The sequence below is a fragment of the Netta rufina genome, assembly GCF_964035555.1.
Source record: "Netta rufina genome assembly, chromosome: 5".
NCBI lineage: Eukaryota > Metazoa > Chordata > Aves > Anseriformes > Anatidae > Netta > Netta rufina.
Window position 1 is genome coordinate 40,777,231 of NC_140128.1, and position 24,396 is coordinate 40,801,626.

At 37.3% G+C, this 24,396-nt stretch overlaps 1 protein-coding gene across 1 annotated transcript in view; it reads right to left on the reverse strand.

The window, feature by feature from the left end:
* Positions 1–5,846: 5,846 nt before the first annotated feature.
* Positions 5,847–24,396, reverse strand: part of MIPOL1 (mirror-image polydactyly 1) — a gene marked incomplete at its 3' end in the record, with an annotated part of 154,972 nt that continues 136,422 nt past the window's right edge. Inside the window, exons 10-11 of the mRNA XM_084286945.1 lie at positions 23,965–24,195; positions 5,847–5,913 (exon numbers count right to left, since the gene is read on the reverse strand). Coding sequence (XP_084143071.1) covers positions 5,847–5,913; positions 23,965–24,195 — 298 coding nt within the window. The remainder of the gene's footprint in view (positions 5,914–23,964; positions 24,196–24,396) is intronic.

The following is a 24,396-nucleotide window of genomic DNA, read 5'->3' on the forward strand; positions in this document are numbered from 1 at the left end:
CAAGTAAATATTACCTTAATTATTACGTTAATAGCAATATTTTACAATTAACTAAAAACCAAAATAAAACACCCCAAAATTCAACTTCTTTTGCAAAGACTATTTTAATAAAGGGATTATAAAATACAAAAGAGAGAGACAGGTAACCTGAGATGCAATTTTGGAATGCAAACTTTTCGTTCAAATGTGCAAGCTCGAACTTAACAAATGTTTAAAATATTTGAGTTTTTCAAATGGTGCCAAAATAAACCATGTCTTTTCTTAAGACTACATATTTAGCTAGGCACTGGCAATGTAAATCTTTCAACCATTTCAAGTATTTGTTTAAAAGCCTCCCAGAACACGTGTGCTCCCAACAAAACTGAAGAATGAAATGTTTAGACCACTGAAGCTCAGTGGTCTTAGATTATAAGTCACAGCTGACTTATAATCAACCTAATATGAGAACACCACTTTGTTTTTTTGGACTCATGAATGCATTTTATTTACAAATGCATGAGAAGAACAAACAGAGAAAGTCCAGCTCCACAGACCTGATGTGAAATTTTACAATGATAAGAGTCAGTATATGTAACACTGAGATCACAGCAAGACTTGAATCAGAGAAACTGCCAGTCAGAGATTTAAATGTGCCTCACATTTAATTCTTGTATGTGAGAAAAATCTTTGGGGTACAAATTAAAAAGAAGATAAAATAACCCTAACAGCCTTCATCTGGAATTACTCTAAATGAATAGAATAAAGGCACAGAGAAATCCTGACATTTAGATAGCAAGTTCATTTGTGTATATGGATTAAGGATGTTACAACTCTTGATCACCTGATAAGAATATTTATAAAGCCATTTAATTTGAAAATTAAGGTGAATATTTATAAAGCGTCCTGTGATTTGGAATAAATAGATAAATACATGTTCAAGTGACAACATATTGACTTTACTTAACTATTTCAATATGATGGCTTATTTATAAAAGCTGTTTTAATATTCCCTTACATTAATGATTAACTAATGAATCTTTCTTGTGAATATATTTAAAGAGGAATCAAACTGACTTCATCTACAGGATTCTGCTAACAAGACTGAGCTGGCTCTGAACTTTTCAAATATCAGTAGTTTTCCCAACACTAGTACAGAAAACCATGCTACTAGATTTGGGTTGTGGGCTGAATGAAAAACAGTACTAAACGACTAAAGGTCCACAGTTCTTTTCTGTTAAAGTTGATTTGTCACAATATTGTTAATTAGTGTGGGCTTAGGGAAGGCTTACTATGAATATAATTACAGTGCCGAAAAGCATTAATAACGCTCTTATCCCGAGCCAACATGATGCTATTTACATATTTTACCCTGGCATATAACAGAAATGGCTCCCAATGCAAGCGCACTGCAGGATCATCAAGAGAAACACAAAATCTCACAAGGGATGGATGTTTCTGAACATCTCAGTGCTCTTCAAAACAGCAGAGACACTAATTTGACCAGTAATTACAACTGCCACCATAAGCATTGCCTATGGTGAACCACCTTTCATCATGAACTCTGCTGTTCCATCGGGAGGCAAATGAATTGCTACTCCTGTTAGTTAATCTGATGCAATCTCATCCTCTCGTAAATTAGGACAGAAGTGACTATTGCATGTCTGCTATATGGGGCAGGCGCTTTCTTCGCCTTCAGAGCACTGCACAGACATCAATCACTTCTCAATGAATAAACTGTAAGATAAAAGCCAATTACCCCATGTTATCATTATTGCCTATTTCTACATGACAGATCAGAGTTCCTGCCCACATTATACTGAAAGGAAGAACTCAGACTGAGTTCATCAGGGCCAGAAATTCACCTGAAGGCACTAAAGGCTGGGCCTCCGTTACTGGGGCTGTGTGACCTTCATCGTTCCCTCCTGTGGGCGAAGAAGCGAAAGTGTTTTGACATTAACAGCACAGATGTGTTTGAAAGCTCCCCCAAGGTGCCTATGTACCTCTTGAGGGCTTGCATACCTTTTACAACTGTCACTAAGGGATTTGCTGAAGACCACACACCAGGTTGTTAGTAAGGAGGAGGTAGTGCCCAACTGTTTCTGAATTTTCACCTCTCAGCACAGTGAATTTCCAAAGGTCCTTTCCAAACAAGACAAACTTTTCTAGATGATTTTTAAAAATCAATACCTATTTTAATTATGATTCAAAGTCCTTTATCTACAGGACGATTAAAAAAAAAAAAACTTACTAAAAAGTTAATTAAATTTCAGGCTACTTGGTACAAGATATAAGACAGGGTCAGGAAGCATTTTTTCATCTTAGGTACAATATTTTAAAAGGAAAAATTTGAAACAAAATTATTTTCTAAATGTAGAGAATCAAGTATTATGTAGATGTATTAGACTGCTTTAGCCTGGCTGATGCTACTTTCCTAAACAAAGCCAGCTGACACAAGAGGAGGGAGGTCAAACAGTCTTGCTGTATGGAGCCTGCACTCACAAGACAATTCATTCAGAGGAGGAAGGACTTAGGGGAAGGTGAGGAATTCTGATACACCCGTGGGAGGAGGAACTTAGCACATTCATGCATGGAAAACAAGCCCTGATTAAGTAAACTTGCATTTCCAAAATAGCAAACAAGCTTCCTCATCAAAGCTGACAAATGAGTAAGATGAAAGATTTTTATATGGGAAAATATGTAGTTAAAAGTTAGATTAAAACAATAGCTAAGAATAAATATATCATTTTCACAGTGAAGGGAAGCTACTTTGCTGTTCTCCAGGGATCTTTGCCAGACCCCACGCTGTTCAACCTAAGAAATCACCTTGAAAAGGGGGGTAATTTGGGAACAGTGATATTTGCTGATTGTACTACTGCAGCAGTAAAGATGAGCCGTGAGTAGAGATGGAATAGGAAATAGTGAAAATCAATCAGGGAATGCACATTAAAACATCAGGTGCCATGGGTACCCATCATGTGAAGTTGTGTGTTCAGAGAATGGTTCGGACTTTGTACAACCTATGATGAACTCTGAGCTGAATATTGTAACTGAAGATCTAAAGTAATTACTTGTATTATAAAAGTACTAATTCAAAAGACACAAGCTGTCATAAATCAAATCATTGTGGTTTAACCCAGCAGGCAGCTCAGCACCACACAGCTACTTGCTCACTCTCCCCAGGTGGGATGGGGAAGAGAATCAGAAAGGTAGAAGTGTGAGAACTCATGGGCTGAGATAAAGACAGTTCACTAGGTAAAGCAAAAGCCCTGTTCACAATGCTAAAAATTATTACAAATGGCTTGGAGAATGAAAAAGAAAACATAATCATGAGAGCTGATAAAGTCACAGTTTGTCCACAGCTTGAATAGCATGCACAAATCTGGTTTTATCTCAGTAAAAACACCGAAGAACTGGAAAAGAAACACATCAGCATGGCAAGGCCAATTAAAAACATGAGACAACTTCTTTATAAGAGACTAGAGCTTCTGTCTGGAAAAGAGATGGTGGGGGAATGACATGAAATACATAAACTTGCGAGGGACCAAGAAAAGGTATGGCCAGGGAATGATTGTTTACTGTTTCTCTAATAGAAAAACAAGGTGATAACAAATAACTATAGCCCGTTCATAACAAAGAAAAGGAAATATTTCTTCAGTCACTGTGACAGGAAAGAGCAGTTACTAAATGTTTACATGGATTAAAAAACAGGTGATGAAAAAAATGCTGCTTAATACAGACACCACTTTTGGCTCAGAAAGCCCCTCAGTGCCAAATTGCATCTGGGAGAAAGGTCACTAGTGTTGTCCCAGTTTTACACCTTTTCCTAGACATCTACTACTGGTCATTGCCAAAGACAGTCTGAGGGCTAGCTGGACCTTTGTTCTACCCTAGTACAGCAATCATGAGGACTGTTTTTATTTTCATTTCTTCCTTACCACCTCCCTAAAGCAGAATTGGTTCAACAGCACCAACAGCTCAGATCTTGTCTTTCAATTAGTGATTTAAGGATCAAAGAGGACAGTGGATAAAAGAGCACTTGAGTTGTCCAAATGTTGGACAGCAACACACCAGAGAGGGTGAAGGGGCTGGTGATGTGGACAGTCTTCTGGTCTGGAAGCATTAAGCTTTCTTCCTGCTGAGTAGGTGTCATGGGGAGACTTTAGCCTCACTGGCTATCTCAGGGTTGTCCATAAGTTTAAACAGAGCACTTCAGAAGTTTCTAGAAGTGACTTTGGCAAATTTGTCTTGAAAGAATGCTACTCGTTTCCCTGCAAGGGGCCAGGTTTGGTGGACTGAAACTAAGAGGAGCTTAGGTCTGCAGATGATGATGGTTTAACATGGAATTGCTTGAAAGGAAAAACAAGCATTGAATTGTCTCTCCCAACCCCAAACTGAAATTTAATTTTCTTCCTCTTTTTTTTTTTTTTTTCCTCTTGGTAGACTGCCCTATCATTACTTCTGTACAAGCAAACGTTAAGAGGAAAGACAGCACAACAACATTAAAGACAAAGCAGAGTGACCAAGCAGAAGCCTTAGGAGCTATGTACACCCTGACGGAGCTGGCTAGTCCTGGCCATAGCTCAAAGCCCACCATGCTCCCAAGATTCATTACTGAACGTGGGCTGCTTAGAGATTACAGCTGCCCTTCTTGAGCAGGTTTCTATGAGCACTGAGCTGACCTCTCCGCTCACCTTTGTTCATGTGACAAAGACATGTAGAATACATGGAGACGTTTGGCTCCTCCCTCTAGGGCCAACTCTCCCTGTGTATCTGTAAGGCCTACAATGACTGGGTACCCCAGAGTTTCCTCCCCACTCCTCTATCTCCTCCCTCCCTGTAGGATTGTATCAGCCTTCAAGCTCACTCCCAGGGCACTTCAAAGGTATGCAAAGCAGACGGTTGGCATTCTGGCATCAAACCCAACCTGGATGATACTCCTGCACTGCAGAGCAATCAGAGGTCAAGATAAGCTGGCAAAAAATCCTGTAGGGAATGAGTGAGCCACTCACTTTATACCGAAGAGATGAGTTTTGACTCTGTAAAGCAATTTCTGAACATCTGAAGGATTCCCCCTCATAGGAAAGGATAGAGGACTGACCAAAAACAATGCAGGAAACCTTCCCCACTGTCTGAGATACTGCACACTGTCACAAGGCTTTCACAGAGCAATTTATGATTATTTACCCAGCTGTTCCTCCAGTGAAACCTAACTGTACGTTTCTTTTTAATGTATGCTGAAAATGCCATGTACTAGCAGTAGTTATTCAACTGCTGTATAAAGCTATATGTATATCCTTCCTTTAGATGTAGCTAGAGTTACTAGCTGCAATTCAATGGGCTACAAGTAAAGAGGAAAAAAATCTTCAATATAGTGTTTAGAGTTATTTCTTGAATGTGAACCTAATTTATCAATTACTGTATTTAACATACAAATACTGGGCTGTTTGCAGTTTCATAAATAACGTAAGGGATTTACATTTTGAAGCTGCTTTTCAGGATTTTGCACCTGAAGCTGGCAGTATTTGGAAACACGGCTAAGCTGTGCCTTGCAGCAGACTGTAGTCTAGTAACACTGAGAGAACAGACTGTTAAAATAAGCATCTACATCATTTTTCACAGTACACAGAGCCACAATGCATCTGCTTAAAAACAAATACATGTTTGCAGTGAAACATTTCAACAAATCACAGAACTCAGCAGCAAAGTAGTTAAACATTTATGATTTGATTTTATCTCAGCTTGGAATGTCGCTGGAGTGTCCCACTTCTAACAACTGTTTGCTAAGTTAAGGCTTTAGTGTTTACACAGTGCTGAATGAAGCAGCCTGGTCACCAGATGTGAATGCTTCCTTAGACTAGAGCTTTCAATCAGATCACGGTCCTAATGGTCCCTGCTCCAACCTTCTTCCTCAGGACGTCCACCAGCCTTTCCAACCTGAGAGGGGGCAGGGGAGAGGGAGAGGAGAAAAAAAAAGGAAGCTAACGTTAGGAATGTTCTGGCTGAAAGAGACAGTGTTTGCACTGAACCAAGCTGTCCTGGTGGTGGTCACGCTCAGAAACAAAGCACTACTGTAAAAGACAGACATTAAGGGAAAATGCAGACAACTTACAGAAAACTTTTTAACCTACAACCCAATCAATTTGCAGTCAGTGATATATACCAACTTGCTTTTGTACTATATGTAGTGTCTGAACCCCCTTAAAGAACTAACACGAAACCCTTTGTAGCAATCATAGCAAATATACCCTTTGCTGTTAGCAGGACATTCGGTTTTTGTACTTTAAAAATCTGAGCAGTCCATGATTCTTGTTAAATGTAACACTTAGCTGTTATTTCCCTTAAAAAATACCATGCCCATTATCCAGCAGTGCAAGATACTTTGATTGTCCAGTTTATAAAGTTATGCCCCCAAACCCATGCCTTTTATATCAAAAGCTTTTTCAAAATACCTAAGAAAGTTTCTGAGCTTGTGCATGCTGATATTTGAAGGTGGCTTGTATGATTGTTATGTGTACTACGCAAAAATTAAGTCTAAATATGTGGGACAGAGATCCACCTAATCCTCTTAATTTTAATGCATGGGCTATAAGCATGTCCAGCATTTCATTGGCTTAATTTGTTCTTTCCTTTGGTATATAGGCAAACACATGTGCCTAAATTTGTTCAGGGGGTTTCTATTTGTACACATTTACCTTAAGCACTCCTGTGCAATTAGGTATTCAAGTGATTTCTTCAATTTATCTGTATTTTATTGAATTCTTCCATGAAAGCTCTCCGACCAATAAACTAACTATACAAAACTAGACACTGCATACTGGAAGTACTGGAATACTTTCCGAGCCATATTATGTACACAACTTTTATAATGGATAAAAACAGTTGCAAGTTCATGTAGCTGCATTCGCTATTGCAAAGTTGAACAATTTTTCTTATCTGAAAAGACAGATTTTTTTTTATATTATATAACATGAGGAATGTAGATAGGAAATAAAAAAATAACAGCTTTATCAAAACTGTAAAATGTATTTTATCTAATGGATACATTAGTAACTTCAGTGCAGGAAAACTAGTTAACACATCTTGGATTTATTGCCACAAATCATGACTAACACACATGGTACGTATTGAAACACTCTTGTTTTCCAGGAACCACCAAAGTGCCATGAAGCTACACCTCTTATTGTACTCACCAGGTGACTTAATTCCTGAAACTTGATTAAGAATTCACCACCCTAACACAATTATCAGACACCAGGAAATGTATGGGGAAAGTTCAACTGGCTCTAGTTGTTTCACAGGGACTCTAAATAATCTGCTTTTAGTCACTTTTTAAGTGCAGGTAAAAAGGCACTTCTTAGCTATTCCATTCCCTCCAATTGCCCGAGTATCACTTTTCTTTTTTCACCAGCTGGTTCATTTTTTTCTGTATTTGTAACATACATCTATGGCAGTCCTAACTCACTGCAGTCAGTCCATGCAAGTATAAAGTCAGGGCTTTCACAGCGTATTTACTCCTTAAAGGGGATGAATCTATGGTTTTTCTAGGTTCTATGAATTTTAACTCATAGTTACTGATAGGTCATATTTTTGTCGCCCCTTCCTCCTGATATGTTGTGTTAAATCAGTTCTTAGTCCACGTGCAATTTCAGAAAGCAATGACAGATCAGTCCTCACCCTCATGAGCAAAGACAACTTTCGACCTTTTTATGTTCAGAAGCAGCATTGCAGCTTTCTCACCACTTTAAATATCACTGGAGGTCTCTCTCACTAACACCCTCTCTAATGTGCTTCAGGAAAATAAAGGAGAGGAGAAACGTTTCAAACTGTCTTGGCAAACAGAAGGTTTGAGCTGCCAATTGTTTTCTGATAAGCAGCAGAAACAACAAAATTTGAGACCACAGCTTATTTAAATCACTGCTCAGTGAAAAAGAAATCATGTGTGGCTTACAGAAGCAGGGGAAAAATGCCTTCAATAATTGAGGTTTCTTTCAGGGACACAGGTTATAGGGTCACTGCTTACACACTGTCCTGCAATTGGGCTTAGATGTGCACCACTCTGTGACCAACCAATGGCACTGCACATTGGAGCAGGCAAGTTAGTGAGGAGCTGCCCATGTTTGAAGAGAAATACCACTGGGATGAAAGTAGCTGTCTTCTGTTTAACCTTGAAACTGTCAGGCTTCATTGAAAATAATGAGGCTTAACAATCATAGCTTCTGCCTTTCAAATGAATGATGACTGAAATCATCAAAATGAGGTATCCAGCACCAAATACAAACTGTGTAGGGATTATTTGCCTTTTGTTTCAGTCATGTGTGGATTTGCAAATTTATTTATTCTTTATTAGAAGAAAGAAAAAAAAAATCAGCAGGGGATTAAGAATCCATACCTTTGAAAGAGATTTAAACAATAATGTAAAAGAGAAACTGTAACAGCTATTTATAAGAGAAAATAACAGAGGGCAAAATTCACCCCTACACACACACAAGACCCAATATACCACTGAAATCCCACTTAAGCCTACAAAATAATGCTATGGGCTGAATCAGTGGTTAATAACTCTTGATACAGGCCTCAGGGGGCTTTTCGGAACGATAATCCTAGACTCTTTGTTCACCAAGGGCCCAACTCTGCCATCCTGACTCACAGTAAGCAACATTTTTCTTTGTGAGTAATAAAAGGCAGCTAATAAGGCCATTTGTGTAAATGAGGCACTACCTGCAAGGGGTGAGGATGACAGAATCATGCCTTATTGATCAGGCTTTGCATCAAGCCTGGTGGGTTACTGCAGGCAGCTCCTTTTGGAAGCTGAGCGTCATAATCTGTGGTCAACTGAAGCAATACCTCAAGATAAAAACTAACTGAAATATCTAAGCAGCAGAATGGGAGGTGCTGGGAACTACTCTAAAAGTCTCAGGGTCTGCAGAGTTTGATTCAAAATACAGAGGACAGTGACCTGAAGAAAACAGTTTTTATTATTTTGTGCAATCATGATATATCTGCCAGTATAGCCTCATCATACTTTACTTAACCGAAAGAAGTACTGACTACATTTGATAGTATCCTAGGACACTGGTTTAACAAATGACATTTTTTTTGCTTGTGAAGGTTAACAGTCTTCATAGTGTCGATGCAACATGCAATATGACACTCAGGAGAAGCAAGCAAAACACTCATCATTGTGAAGAGTCTTGAATTTAGTAGCTTAATTATTTGTTAGTATCAGGGGAAACTGTGTTTTACTACAGAAATAAAAAAAAATATAATTACTTGCTGTTATAGTATTACCAGTTTGAGTATATACTTTTAAAAGTGTTGCTAAGCTTTAAGAAGTTCCTAAGGGTACCTAAACATGAATGTCACCACAAATGTCTTCCAATTACTCCGAATTGTATTCTCTTACCACCTATGTATACATCTAAAGAAATGCCCATACAGAGAGCATGATGTTACATGGAATATTCTTACATAGTTCCTGAACTGTTTGACAACCTCCTTTGACTTTTAGCAGAGCTTTACAGAGTTTTACTCCCTTGAATATAAATGACTTTTGTTCTTGAATCATGCTCAATAAGGTAGACCTACAATTCTTACTGACAGAGAAGTTTGTTTGAGAAGCCCAGAAGCTGAATGTATAGTTGCAAAGATGTTACCTATTGGTGCAACCACTGTATTGCTGACTGCTGAAGAAATCTAGGTTTAAACTGGAGCTTGGGATCAGTAAAAATACATGTAGGTCCTCCCACACTGCTCCTTCTCTGGCCAAAGGAACTCAGTGCAAATGAGAACATTGGCCTTCATCCACAAGTTCTGTAAACGACTGAGTTACAGCATCACAGAATGATCCTGCAGGGCACCATGCCCCAGAAGTAGCCAAAACGTATACTCAACTGAAACAAAAAAGCATCCTTCAAGTAGCCTATGACTTAATCTGCAAAGCAATATATAGACTAGCTGAAAACAATAGCTTCTACCTGCAGATGTGGGGGTTAAGTGATAAAAACAAAACCCTCCTGGATTTTGAAATGCTATATAAAGGCTTATAAACCTAAACTATAACCCTTGGTTATCTTTCCAGTAGATAAGATTAGGCTTAGGCTATGAAGATGGCCTTACTTGCATGATTTCTGACTTCTTGTGGAATGTGTTTTGTTAACACTAATTCCCTTTAGAAACCAAGCATTTAAAAATATTTTAGGTAAATAAAATGCATTACAAACAATTCAGCAGTTGGGCTCTGTGAATAAATGACTGTTTTGTGAGCATTCCAACAAACAAATTCACTTAATTTCATCTCAGAATGAAAAAAACAAAACAAAACAAAACTCATTTTCTTTTCCTCTCCTTTCCTTCAGTTTTCTTCTTGGATCTATTTCATTGAATCCTACTCAGCATACTTGTTTTCAGACATTTTGTGCAAAAATGAAGGAAATTAGTGACATGGAGAAGATACTGCTGTGCTATGATACTATCACCTTTCTAGAAACCAGTCACTTGGATAGGATCATTTACTCAAGAAGTTGGAGGAAACTGGTTCAGGTCTACTGTCTTAAGAAGAGAATCAGGCTCCAGCTACTTCCCTCTTCAGGAAGTAGCACTGCACGAACACTGGGTTCTGGGGGGACCTTGTTTTCATTTTCAGTTATTGAGGCTGCTCTGATTAAATAAAATGCTTAAATATTCACTGGATAAAAGCCTGGAACGTAAGGGTATGGCCTTGCAGTAAGTGGCCTGTGTGCTACAGAGGCATCTCCTTCTTGCCCTCTGGGTGGTTCAGTGAAACTTTAATTATTCTTATTCCTAAATGTAGGTATTATTTTTGCCACCTCAAAACCTTGACTTTTCAACAATAATAATTTCTGATTGACTCACTGAAATACATTACCTGGGATCATGTAATGGGTCATCTACCAGTCTGTAACCGAAATCTTCATAAATCAACACTTTGCTAACGACCATGTGAGCTCATATGGACCTGGCTGCCTCTACCTAGCAAAGTTTCCTCTGCATCTTTTGCATTGGAGACTGTGTGTCTTCTAAATGACATACAGCAGTTCAGCAGCATTTTTGAACCTGATGCAGGAATTGCTGGGTGAAATTCTGTGCCCTGTGTTAGACAGGTGGCTGGACTGACTGGTGTTAATAGCCCTTTCTGGTCTTAAAATTGAATATTAGAGACTGATTTAGCAGCATCAGTGAGCTCTAAACTGTGGTACACCACAGTGTTGAATCTAATTACTCTAGGCACTGCCGCCAATTCCTGCTTGCCCAACACTGTTTGTAATGTCACTCCAAAAAGTATGTTCCATTAAACTTACAGACCTTAAATTTGGCAGGGCAAGCCATTCTGTCTCTGAAAAGCCCTGTCACAAAACAAGCATTCCTATTAAATCCCTCTCAGCGTCTTCTCAACCCAAAAGAGTAATTCTGTATATGATTAAACTTAGGAGTAAATACAGCCAGTTGGGCTCCTGACAGCAGACATATTTCAAAATAAACCTGGCTTACACAGGCCTTGGCTAAAATATTAAGCCTTTATCTGTGGTTCACAATAACTAATCTTGTCAAATTGTTTGCTCTCTACCTTCTGTTTGGAAGATTATGGGCTAGCTCACCATTACCATTCACCTTGTGCCATCACTAGCAGGAGGAAAAGTGAGTGATAAACACAGTTGATCTGTTTTGACAGCATTTCACTCTACTTTGCATTCATGTAGATCACAGTACAGAATAATACAGAATCAGGACTTCTGCCTCTGTGCTGGATTTAATGCCACCTTGTGAAAGGTATTGATCAGAGAACTTCACCTAATTACTCCAGCCTCAGTCCCACAGTTTATATACCGTTTTTATAAAAAGTTCACGACACCTACTTGTGCAAAAAACCCCTTTTCTATGCCTCCTTCCATAAGCTTGAAATACTTTTAGTACTGACAGTTATTGTTTCCACTCACTTGGTATTACAGCTAGTCCTTTTTCTAGGAGAAATCTTGCCACCTAAGCCTACTGCTTACTGTGACAGAATTTCCACAAAGTTTGTGCTGATATGAATAGGCAAGAGTCTCTTGGATTTTCTTGATGAATACTTCCTGGAACTCTCTGTCATCTGCTTAAGAAAAGCTAGAAGATTTATTTTATTGCTAATATATCTTGCCTGTAGAAAGTACTCCATCACAGTATTTATTCTTTTGAAAAGGGAAAAATATTGCTTCCTATCAGCTCCCAGCTCCTAAGGAACAGTAGTCTGGCCCTTTGGTATGACGTCTGGTATCATTACAGAGCCATGATTTACAGGCAGGCTTATTCTGTCTCTGAACAGTTCCTCACCTTTTTTTTTTTTTTTTTTTTTGTGAGCAATACAATCTCAGAAAGCAAATATTCTTTCCTTTGAACGCTCACAATATGAAAGCAAGGTCAGAACTTTTGTGTAAAGTGCTTAAAAGGCAGACATCAGGTGTATTTTGCATTATGTGTACTTTGCATGGGGCAAAACAGCATGCAGAGAAGGGAAATGACTTGTTGAAGCTCAACCAACCAAGAAGACCAAAAGGACTCACAAACTTTTTTCATGTTTAACTTCATATATAAGTAGTCTTGAACTGAACTGGGTTCCTCATGTACATGCACACACACACACACACACACACACACAAGTATAGCCATAAATGCCTTCAGAATTAGCATCCAAAACTGTTGGATACAGAACCCACCCCTCTCAGTTTCTTAATCCATGCTTTGGATCATGTCAACTGGTAACAACCAGCCAGTTCTCTTATTCTACATCTAGCTGAGACGTACTTCAGGAAATGCAAAAAAGACCTACTTAGAAGATTTTGTTGTTCTATATCTTCCTTCAGGAACATTAAAAAAAAAAAAAAAAAAAAAAAGGTCAAAAATCCGTTGTCAAAAATAACTATTTAAAACCTGCTCAAAACCATAGACAGAATTTCTGATGAAATGTAGTACCAGCAGTTCATTTAAGTATCTGTGGGGAATGGGGTTACTAAAAGACTCTAAACTTTAAAAGTATCAGTCTGAAACCACTACATTATACCTTTCTGTGTATTTCAAACAAGTCTTCTTTACAAGGCCAGGTCTGAACTTCTCAGCTGCCTGTTCTGAGCCAGTCCCTCCCCTTTTGGGCACGTTCTAGTCAAGCTTTGTTTACAACAAGTTCGTAAAATCTCAAATACTGATGTACTGCTCAGGCTGCTTCCCAAGTCCACCGCATCAAAGCACAACTTTGGCAGACTCTTCTCGATATCATAAACAATGAAGACAACATTAACTTTTTTCTTGATTCTGCAAATATTTTACAAAACCTGATGCAGACTTGCTGGCTCTAGACAGCTCTCAGCTATGTTCTATCTCCCTGAGGTGGTCCCACCCTCGTGACCATGAGTAATCTGGAGCTTGTGGAGAGAAAATTCCTTCCCATAAACCATCATCCAATCCATCCACTATACATCCAAAATAGTCACTTTTACATGGGTTTGATGTATTTCAATAAACATTCCTTCCTTGTGTGACTCATGTGATGTTGCCCACACTGGAGTGATTTCTATGGTATCATTGAGAGATCAAGTAACAATGCAAAAGGGTTTGGATGCAAGAAGAAAGGATTTAGTTGAGCTTCCAGTTGTGATAAGCCATTCACAACGGGCTCAGACTGGTAGCTGAACTCCCCACCCTTCTGGTGTAATTCAGTGGTGCCCACAGACTTCTGGATTCAGGGCGACTCACACTTAGTCATTCTCCTAAAAAGTATTTATAGAAAGAAAGAAAAAAAAAGAGCAGTCTTTCGGCAGTAGTGGACCAACAAAAAATCCATGGATTAAAAATCCTCTCCTCCTAATGTTTGTAATATATTACAGATAGAAGTTATCAGTGTGAAGCTTGTCTATTTTGGTGATGTTGTAATGTGGTCCCACATGCAGGGACAAAAACAGAAAAGGTGTCTCACTGCTCATTTGCACATTAAAAATGAGCTGTTAAATTACTAGTTGAGACTCAGCATCACAGACCAAAGTGTCTTCTACACACGTATAATGCTCTTTCAAACACATCAAAGACCTTTTACTGAAGTAAAAGTAAAAGTAAAACAAGCTTCAGTAGCCTCTCTTCAGAGGCAGGCACCAGTCTCCAACTGTCTTTTGCACCATTCCATCAAGACAATTCACATGAAATTTTTTTGAATCTTCAAAAAAGGGCCTTTCAGGCCCTTTTTGCTACATGTTCCTTCCATGTGACTGGAAATGAGCTTTAGTGTCACATTTTGTTCTGCTCCTGGGAGATCGGAGAATTCTTGAGTGAGGCTGAATGAGGATAGAAGCAGTGCATCTTCAGCTAATTTCAAGGACAGCTTTGGTTTTTCTGAACTGGTGAGCTTATTGACTCAAGCCTTGGTGGCAATTCTACCTTGTGGTGATGTGAATGAAATTGATTGTAGGAAAAAAGGCTTTTAATTTCTGCTGATGCAAGCATAAAAATCTGGCTTTACATTAAGACTCCTGAAATTCTTCAAAAGCAGAGTAAAATATTTTCCTAGCGTTTAAAATCAGAGACCTATGAAATAACTTTTTGCTGAGTTTTCCAATTAGGATTTCCCTACATATGTAGATGTGCACTTATTATACCCTTCTTATACATATATATATTTATATATTTCAATATATAATTATTTAGTCATATAATTATATGATTAAATTTTATAAATAAAAGTATGCGGTAACAGAAATTGATGTATTATGAGGCCCAGAGTAAAATGTTAAATATGGTAGTTTTATTATACATATCCCAATACCTGCAGTGTCTTACATTCAAAAGATAAATTCTGATACTTTCTATGGACAAAAATTCCATAATATGAAACAGAAATGCTAAATTTTGGTCCAAGATTTACGACTTACAACAAGTCAGTGTTTAGATCTGTATACTTACACCCACCTCACATACAGCAAAAACCTAGAAAAGGGAAACTGAGAAATTTACCAGTAAAGCAGGGGCAATTACAGGGTTAAAGTTTTTGTTAGCTCTCATACCTACAAGCACAATTAATGCTGCCTTTCCAAAAAATCTTGTTCAAAAAAATTAAAAGCCTTGAAAACATCTGGCTATTACTTCCATGACTCAGTATTAGATTAGAAACATGAACTGTAATTTTTTATTGTTGTTGTTGAAGTAGTTCCTTCTTCAGTAAAGGTACACTGTAAGTAGTGGAAAAAAAATATTTCAAGTTTGCTTAAAATTAAATATTTTGCTGGATTGGGCCTAGGCTGTTATTCCTATTTGATGCTGTAAAGAACCATTCCAGCAATTCTCCAAAAGTTTATACGTAATTCAGAAGCTTCAGTAAGTCTGGGATTTCTTGTTGAGCTTCTGCACATACATTTACAGTATTCAATCTTTTGCATATGTTAAGAAACAGTATGAGTATTAACAGAAGGAACCGCAAATTTATTTTTATTCCTTCAGCCAAGCCACAAATAAATGACTCTTGCAAACAAACCAAATACTATTTAGTAACGGCAATGTAAATGCCATGGATTTATTTTATTTGGATATAAAATATTAAAGTAAATGATTATTTGCTGTGACACTCATTTTATCATCTTGGAAAAAAAGCAAGTCTTAGAAAAAGTTCTCTTGCCTTTCTTCAGGAAGCACTCAATCTACTTTTCAAAGTTATTTAATATTTTTCCAGAGAATAGTTAACTCTAAGCTTACACATACTGTGTCAGTGTGCTTCCTCCTATTGGGCAAACAACTTCAAAATCTAATTTGTTTGTGTTTTTGGTCTTACTAAATATTGGTCTTTGCAAGTCTGGTTTACACCATTTATATTAACTATGCCAACATTTTGATTTTGTTCTGAAGTATTCCACAACAAGCTGATATTATACAATACAAGCCCAAGAGCTAGCCGATCCAGTTTACTGAGTATACTTAGTGTATTTTGCTACTGATAAATCAATAAAACCATGTTGTAATCTACAAACTTCCATCTCTGTGAAGCAGCTATAAGCAAACTGTAAATGAACACACAGGTCAAAAACTGGGATGCCGTGATTATGTTGACTGTGAAAACATTTGACTTTCATAGAATACATTTTAGTGTTTGAGAGAACGAAGTTTCAGCACTGCTTATATTTTCCTGAAAGACTGAGATGATAAATATTCAAATGATGATAAATATTTGTGTTTATATTGTAACTACACATACTTTAAGAAAACAATATCTGCACTGCAATCCATGATTTACAGAGGTTAAGTAAATGTAAATCATAGCTACACAAAGAAAATAAACACTTGACTTAGATTGTATACTCAGTTTTGTGTTCTTCATCCATGTGAAACTTCCTGTAGTCAATGGATGTCTTGGGTGTGCAAGGGATGCATTAAAATTTTATCTGTAATTCCCTTTTGTTTGGGATTATTATTATTATTTTGTCTTCATTCTGTTAAGTACATCACTGAACATATTCCTGGCATTGACCATAAACAATTAGATGCTAAAGGCCTCACTATTAATTTGTGACACTAAAAATATCCATGAAATTGGTATTCTACAATCTGCTCTGGCATTATCACAGATTATAACTGTATAAGACTTCTGGTACTGATACAACAAAATGATCTACTAAGGGCCATCCTGAAAAGACAAGGAAATACCAAAAGAAACTGTGAATCATTAGTACTACCAAGGGTCTTAGCTGTGGCTCAGATCACCAGATCTGTCTTTCAGGCCTCCAGTATTCAGAACAGGGCCTGCACAGGCACGTTCCTCCTCCAGATTGCACAGAGAGCAAGACAGCACCTTGGGATGGGATTTGTAACAATGGCTATAAGAGAAGAGTGCTCCTAAACTAGCCAGACACTTTTTGTGTTATTCAGTCAGAAGTTTCTGTTTATGCTAATGCAAGTCCTCTCTTCTCTGGGTCAGGAAGTTATTACTGCAAGTGGTAGGTAGCACCAGCCACTCCCTCCTTCACAGCCTGCAAATCCTAACTGGACTGTAACATGAAGCATGCAATTCAAAAACTCACAAGTGATGCGTCATCCAGTGAAGATGATGTGATTCGGTGTGGAAAACACATTTCATTACAGACTTGCAAAAGTAGTATGTTTCCTTATGTGCAGAATGAATGATACTTTAGACATAACAAGAGAAACAAGATCTGCTTAGTGATACCAAAACACAGCATATCTAGAAAGGTCCAGAGAATATGCCCCGAGTGGCTGAATTTGTTCAGCTCACCTTAGATTTGAATGCTAGTTCAATATTTTATTTCCCCACAACCAGAAACTGATTTTACTCCGTATGTTAAATTTATCTGAAGTTGAACGCAACTTTATTGGCTTACTAAATTCTTTTATTACAACAAATACGTATCTCTACAAGACTTCTTAATTCATCAATTCACCAGGCATATTATTGCAGTCTGAGGGGAATTATTCTGAGAGAAGTCAATGGTGTTAGCGCAAAATTCCAAGTATTTAAATAAATTCTGTCCCTACCATGTCCTGTTTTCTGTTAGATCAGACACAACTTTTTTCACACATTTCAATTAGTCTTAATTCCTCATTAAACCTAATTCCTAAGGCAGACTAATTGCAAGCCCATTGCCCCTAAACCTAATAATTTCACATTGCCTGTTTTTGCTACTGTAGCTAATGGTAATATTTTATGTAAGCTATGATATACTTGGTACTAGATTTTGTGTTTCAGATTCTCTAATGTTCTTCTTCATGCCTTGCATGCCAAAGAAACTTTGCATCAGCTCTGCTGCACGGCAGAATTCTTTGGGGTATGTGGTAGTTTTGCGTGTCTGGGAGTCTTCCATCTGGCTAGTGTGGGTTTCCTAAACACTATAAAACCCCGCCTGTGGAGCTTGTATATCTCTTATGGGCCCCATGCAGTTTATAATCTGCTTTTAATTATTGCACGAGGCAGCCAACACATCAGTCCTCATCAAGCAGCTTTTTCCACATTGAATATCCTTTAATAACTTTTGATTCAGTTCTGAAAGTTCAGAGTTATTGCTGATTTTCATTGCTATCTTAGACTGCTACAAGAGTTTCTCCTCCCTTGTCTCCTTCCTTGCAAACTCTCAAAACCATTGACTTCAGTCGTTTATTACAGTAAGTAAGAAAATCTTAGCACTTTGCCCTCACTTGCTTGTCTTTTGAATGTAGTCACCATTATCTGTTTCACGGTAAACTACAGGTCAGATCTTTAGCTGGGACAAATTAATGCAACTCAGTGCAATAGAGCTAAGCCAACTTACTGTAACTAAGAAACTAGCTCTACATTTACATTCTTCAACAAGTCATCGGAACTCACTTTACATCTCAAAATGCAAGCACCAATTAAATTATTTCCTATATGATATTAAAAGATTACCAACTATTCAATCCCAGCAGAAATTCACAGCAGCAGAAAACATGGTGGTTTTCATTAAAAGCAAAATCACTTTTGACATTTGCTAAATTATTTACTGACACAAATCAGTGAAACTATTAATATCTATGAAACTGTACTACTCATCTCCAGTCATTAACATGATCTCTCATTCAGGATACAGTTTTGTAAAAAAAAGAAAAAAAAAAAAAGAAAAAAAAAAGCAGCCTAGTTTTAATAGGGAAGTCTGAACATCTAAATGTTTCATCCTAATAAAATAAGAAATCAAATTATTTTAATTGTTTTGAGAGATGAAAATAAAAGATATGTATTTTCAAAATTTAAAATAAAACCGAGTTCTCTAACATTTGGTCGTTCCTCCAAAACAAATAGCTCTAAGTCCCAGTGAATGTACAAGTTGTTTCTTTTGTGCAGTGCTTCTGCCTGCAATTTCTAATTAACTAGCTCCATTCTTATCTACAACAAGTGACTGAAAGCATACAAGCTACAATATATACTTCAACTAAATATATGTAGGTATGATTTTAGAAGGGAGATAACTAGTTAACAACACTTGCATGAGGCAAAGAGGCTCAATCAGTATAATAAATCAGAAATGCTTGCTTTTAGCTTGTTCCCTGCATAGCTGTGCTGTACTGAATACGATCTGTACATTAAAGATACCATGTTTGCAGTTAAAAATCTCCAGAGACTTTAGACCTATACATAAAGATACTTATTTTACTCTTTTCTGAGACACTGACCTGTATCCTCATTTAAAAATGAACACCACATCTTTATATTATTAAATCTTTGTTTTGATCTATTAGTATTCACCAAAGTGCCATTTTATACAACCCCGCACTGAATAGGCAAGGCTGGAGGTAACCATCTGCAGCTTTAGAGTCCGCGTTTGAATTGATGAAAAGAGCTTTGTGTGTTCATTGCCAAGTTTGATTCTTCCAGTCATTAGACATTCCCCTCAGATCGCATCAATGAAGCGGACTCTCTTACACCCATGTGTTAAATTCTCTTCTCCTCATGGTTTCCTTTGCCAGCTATACTCCAGAAAGACTACCGGGTCTTAGCCACATTCTTCTCACAGCTGTGTTAAAAAAGAGCATCAGAGTGTCTTCCCAAAATCCATATGTGTATCTGGTCAGTCCCCTCTTGGAGGGTCACCTCACATTGTGGTGTGATTATTCAAATATTCATTCTTGTTCTTGAACTGCACTGCTCCGACCACTCTGGGAAAGATTAGACCCTCCAGCAAGCACCAGAGAACGTCTTGGACATCAATGTGAAATGCACACGACTCCTGTACTAGCAAGGCAGATTAGTTTTACTTGCAGAGGAAGGGGACTCTAACCACTTAGTTAATATGCAGCCCTTATTTTTAAAAAATTTTGTACTCTTTTAAATGTGTCAGATACTGGTAAGAAATGTTTGTTTTTGTTGTCTCATGGATGGACTTATTTATCAGCATAAGCTAAAAAGCAAAACTAAGTGAACAACTCTGAAAACAGAAATGATGTTCAGAAATGCTGGAGGGAAATCCAGGAGCACTCAAAATGGGTGCATTCCAATAACAGTGAAAGTTAGGTGGCTAGAAAACCCACACCTTTGGAAGTAAATTAAAGATAGTATTTCTTTTATGAGAGACAGTAATTTAATTTGATAAAACCACCTGCTTATTTAGAAGATAGCTTATTTTTTTTCTTGTACTCAATAAACTGAAATATTTTATCCGAATTTCTAACTCTCCTGCCTTCCACTTTAAAGCATAAAATAAAAGGAATAAACAAAACAAACCAAACAACAACCCCCCCCCCAAAAAAAAAAAAAAAAAAAAAGAAAAGGTTTCTTTAATAGTTAAGAACAAAACAAGTAAGAATTTTTGGCTCACATCACTTTTATAATTGTTTTGTTCATAGTAAGAACTACTTTGACAAAGTGTGCACAGTATATCTATCATGATTTACACTGATTTTCATACCTGTATATTTTAGCATTGCACCATCACTTCATGGATTTGAGTTTGCTTTTAGAAGCAGAAAGGCTAAATAGAAATTCTACACGCATACCTTCCACTACAAACTTAGACATGAAGCTCTGTGAGTATGCAAGTATGACTGCTCACATATGCAGAGCTACACTTTACTGAGATGGAATCATTAAATTGTGAGAAAAAAAAAAAAAAAAAGCCCTCAAAGACAAATTACATTAAAATTCTCCCCAGCTGCAAAGCTGTTGCAGAAAAATAGAACATTTTCTGGAAAAAAAATACATCAAAAGTGGCCTCAACCTTTACTGATAATTGGCTAATATTGATTTGGTATTACATTATAACCTCCTCTGATCTCACTGTCATCAGTAGCCACTCCTCAATCCCAGAGGCTCCAGCAGGAAGGACAGTTTTAAAATATCTTGCTTCCTCTGCTGGCAGAGCACTTAATTAATTCACAGGCCTTCCCAGCCACCTTCTCCAGGTCAGCCCCATTTCCCTTCTGGGGCTGCACCAGCTGGCTCCCGGCTTCTCCAGCAGGACAAACTTGCGGGGGGCCTGTGGCGCCACGCCAGAGCTCCTGGGGAGTCTGTGCTACTGTCCTTGTTCTTTGTTAATGTTAATGACATGTCAAAAATTATATGCTCTACAGAGCATAAATAAAAAATCTTAAGTACCCCACAAATTGTCAAAATTTCCTACGGAATAAATATGTGAATAAATATGCACTGTGTTATGTGTATATATACACATATTTATTTACATGCTTCACACACTTAAAATGTGTATTTGTTTTATAAACTAGAATGGTTCTCTATTCAAAGTCTAATATATACCTTGTTAGTATTTCAAAATCAAAATAGATTCAAACAAATGCTGCTAGATCTGCGGGACTCCAACCATTGCTATTTTCTGTTTCACACCACCACCCCTGCTAGGACTGCAAATCGTCTTTACAAGCAAGAGTACACAGTTGCAATTCATATATCACACTGCAGCGAGCTGATGTAAGATGTTCACACTACTTCAGTATCAACAGAATTTGACTATACCTAAGTTCACTACTAGGAGATTCCAATATATCCCCCTTCTGGTTCCCAGCTGCTGTTTCATATGGGATAGGATCCAGAATTTTTTTAGATACTTTGTGTCCTGATGACTGCAAGCCCAGGATCACTGTTTTGACTTCTGTCTTGTACTTAGAAAGCAACAATTGCAGGTAGGTACACAAATTAAAGAAATTATGGCAACACTGTGCAGAAATTCCATTTCCATTGCAAGCTCTGCATGTGACGCTGCCTGCAAACACTCAAGTTTTTAGGAATATTAAAAAATTCTTTAGTGCTGCCAGAGAACAGATTAGCAAAGGCACAGTGAACACTAGTAAATTACATGATAGGAAAATACAAAGTACATCTTTTTCAACTTTATTTTAATTATTCTAATTATGTTCTTTCTTAGTGAAGCTAATAATTATTTTCCTCTTCAGAGTTTTAACTGTTGCTTATGTTATTCAGATATTTTACTGATTAATATTGGGAAACTACTTCATATAGCTGCTAAATATGTCTCTCAACAGAATTAAATGTTACTCGGGCATTTAAAAGAATGTAAAATCAAGTAAACAGACATTTAAAAAACCTATTTGGGCTATGAAACGTAGCATCACATTTCAAATTACAAGCAGCTTGCTCTTAAGACAGTACTAATAATTAATACTACTGTAATTAATATCAAGAAGTCTTTCAGTTGACAGGTTTATAAATTGCCAGTTCCTTTCTGAAATGTAGAGTATCCTACATCTTGGAAATAAAATGCAAAGCTAACAAATGAGTTCCTGCCTAATTGCCAAACACTAATTTGTATGAAGCAGTTGAATCTACAAAGGAATTGGGAATTCTCAGCCTGGTTTCCCTGCTGATGAGTAAGAACTGTCTGTGTAGTTCTCCCAGAGGTGTCAGAGGAATCTCTATAGTGTCACACAAGGGTTCTTAGCTCAAAGTAAACACACTTTCCACAAACTCAGCTGCTTAATCTGTTTGCAGGTTGAATTATAAGATGGGGGTGGATGACTCTGGGTGCTGGGAAGACGCACAGAGCATTTCCACAGTTTCTTGGTAAAAAAGGCATGCTATTGTCATCAAAAGGCTTCAACCAATTGTTTAATTTTGCTATAGGCTCAGTGGTGTGATCTTAGCAATAATGAAAACTAACCTTACCAAAATTTTCCCAAGTAGCTGAGCATGTTAAATTGCATAAATACTTTTCGCTATAGCAGTGTATCACCACTACTTTAATTCAGGTTGTGCCTGCACTTCTACCTTAGGCACTGTGGTTACATGGGATTAAACAAGAATTCTCTAAAACAAGAACAAAACAAAAACATTATTCACTTAAATATAGTCAGTAAGTATTTATAAATAAAACAAAACACAACAACTTTAAAATCAAGCAGTGTACAGAAAAGTTTAGCCAACATTCACTTTTAGGTGCTGCAATTATTTTTCATAGTTTTATTTTTATCAAGCATGTTTAATGCACCTGCTGAAGTTTCAAAAACATCTAAATGTTCAGAATAAAGATCTGAATGATTCTCAACCACTGGAGGTTTTAAAGAGATGACTGAAAAGATGTATTTTCATATACATATATTAATTATATTTTAGGTACTTACAAATAATTTTAACAATATAAAAATGTAATTTGCATATTTTGTAAGAGGAAATATCAGCGTGATTTCTTTTTTAAACAGGAAGAACTCTTATTAGATTCTTGCAATATATTATAAGCCAACTCCTAGCTACTCTCGAAATATGTTGCAGACATCAAAGTTGAAGAAAAATATGGACTGACGGTAAAATCTGCAATTCAGCCTTGACAGCCTTGGAAAGGTGTGAGAAGGGTATTCTGAAGCTGATGAATGCAATGCAGCAATGAGAAACACCAGACTGTGAAGAGGCAAAGCCTATACATTTGCCTATATCACAGCAATCAGACCTTCAGAAGCTTCTGTGCTAGTAATAACTGTTGTCACAATAAGGACTTCAACAGAAAAGAACTTCAGGTTTTGAAGTTCAGTAACCTTTCAACACAGAATTGTACGTTGGGAAGGAGAATGCAATCCCTGCTCATCCATTCAGAGACTTCCTGTCGATTTCAGTGAGATTTTGAAGCCATCCCCTAAACAACCCCATCTGCATTTCCTGTATGAATCATGCCAGACAAGAAATCATGAGAACCTGAAGGTTCTACCATGCAATTATAATGGCAAATACTCTGTTGCTATAGAATTGCCATGGGTGTAAATGATTCATCAGAAATGGAAACACTTTCCTTGTGCCTTGCACATGCAGTTTCCATAACAGTAGTGACAGGCACACTTTCTTCCATAACACTATATAACTGTTAAAATAATTGGCTTCATAACTGAATAAGTAATGAGCTGAACAGTCAACAAAAAATTAATCATTTTAAAGGAACTTAGTTCTGAGTACAACAGCATTTTCAGTCACAGGCAAAAGAACAATGTTTCATTTGCTTTTCCAATACAAGTTTTCCTGAAAGAAGGCAAATGACTTACTTCTGAACTTTTTCGTTGGCCTCCTTTGAAACCTCCAAGGCCTTTTGGAGCTTCATCTCAGTGTCCTTCTGCTCTGACTGAGCTTGCCACAGCTGAGCTGCCAGTTCTTCAATCTGGCCATAGGTAAGAGTCACAACATCCTCCTTGTCTTTCAGTCTACCTTCAGAAGTACTGAAAGTACAGTTAAGCCAGTCCTTCAGGCTCATCCCTTGAGACAAAGGTTTGTGTGAACTGGGGAAAAAAAAGCATACAGTTCATTAAGTTTCAGCCTAAGGCTGAACTGCAAGAATACTACACCCAGTTTAATTAATATCTTTATATTATCATATATGGATCTATATGCATTAATACCAATATTATTTCAAAGGTGATGAGAAACAAGAAAATACCTCATTTCCACAAGGGTCTTCTACAAGTATGTAACAAGTAGCA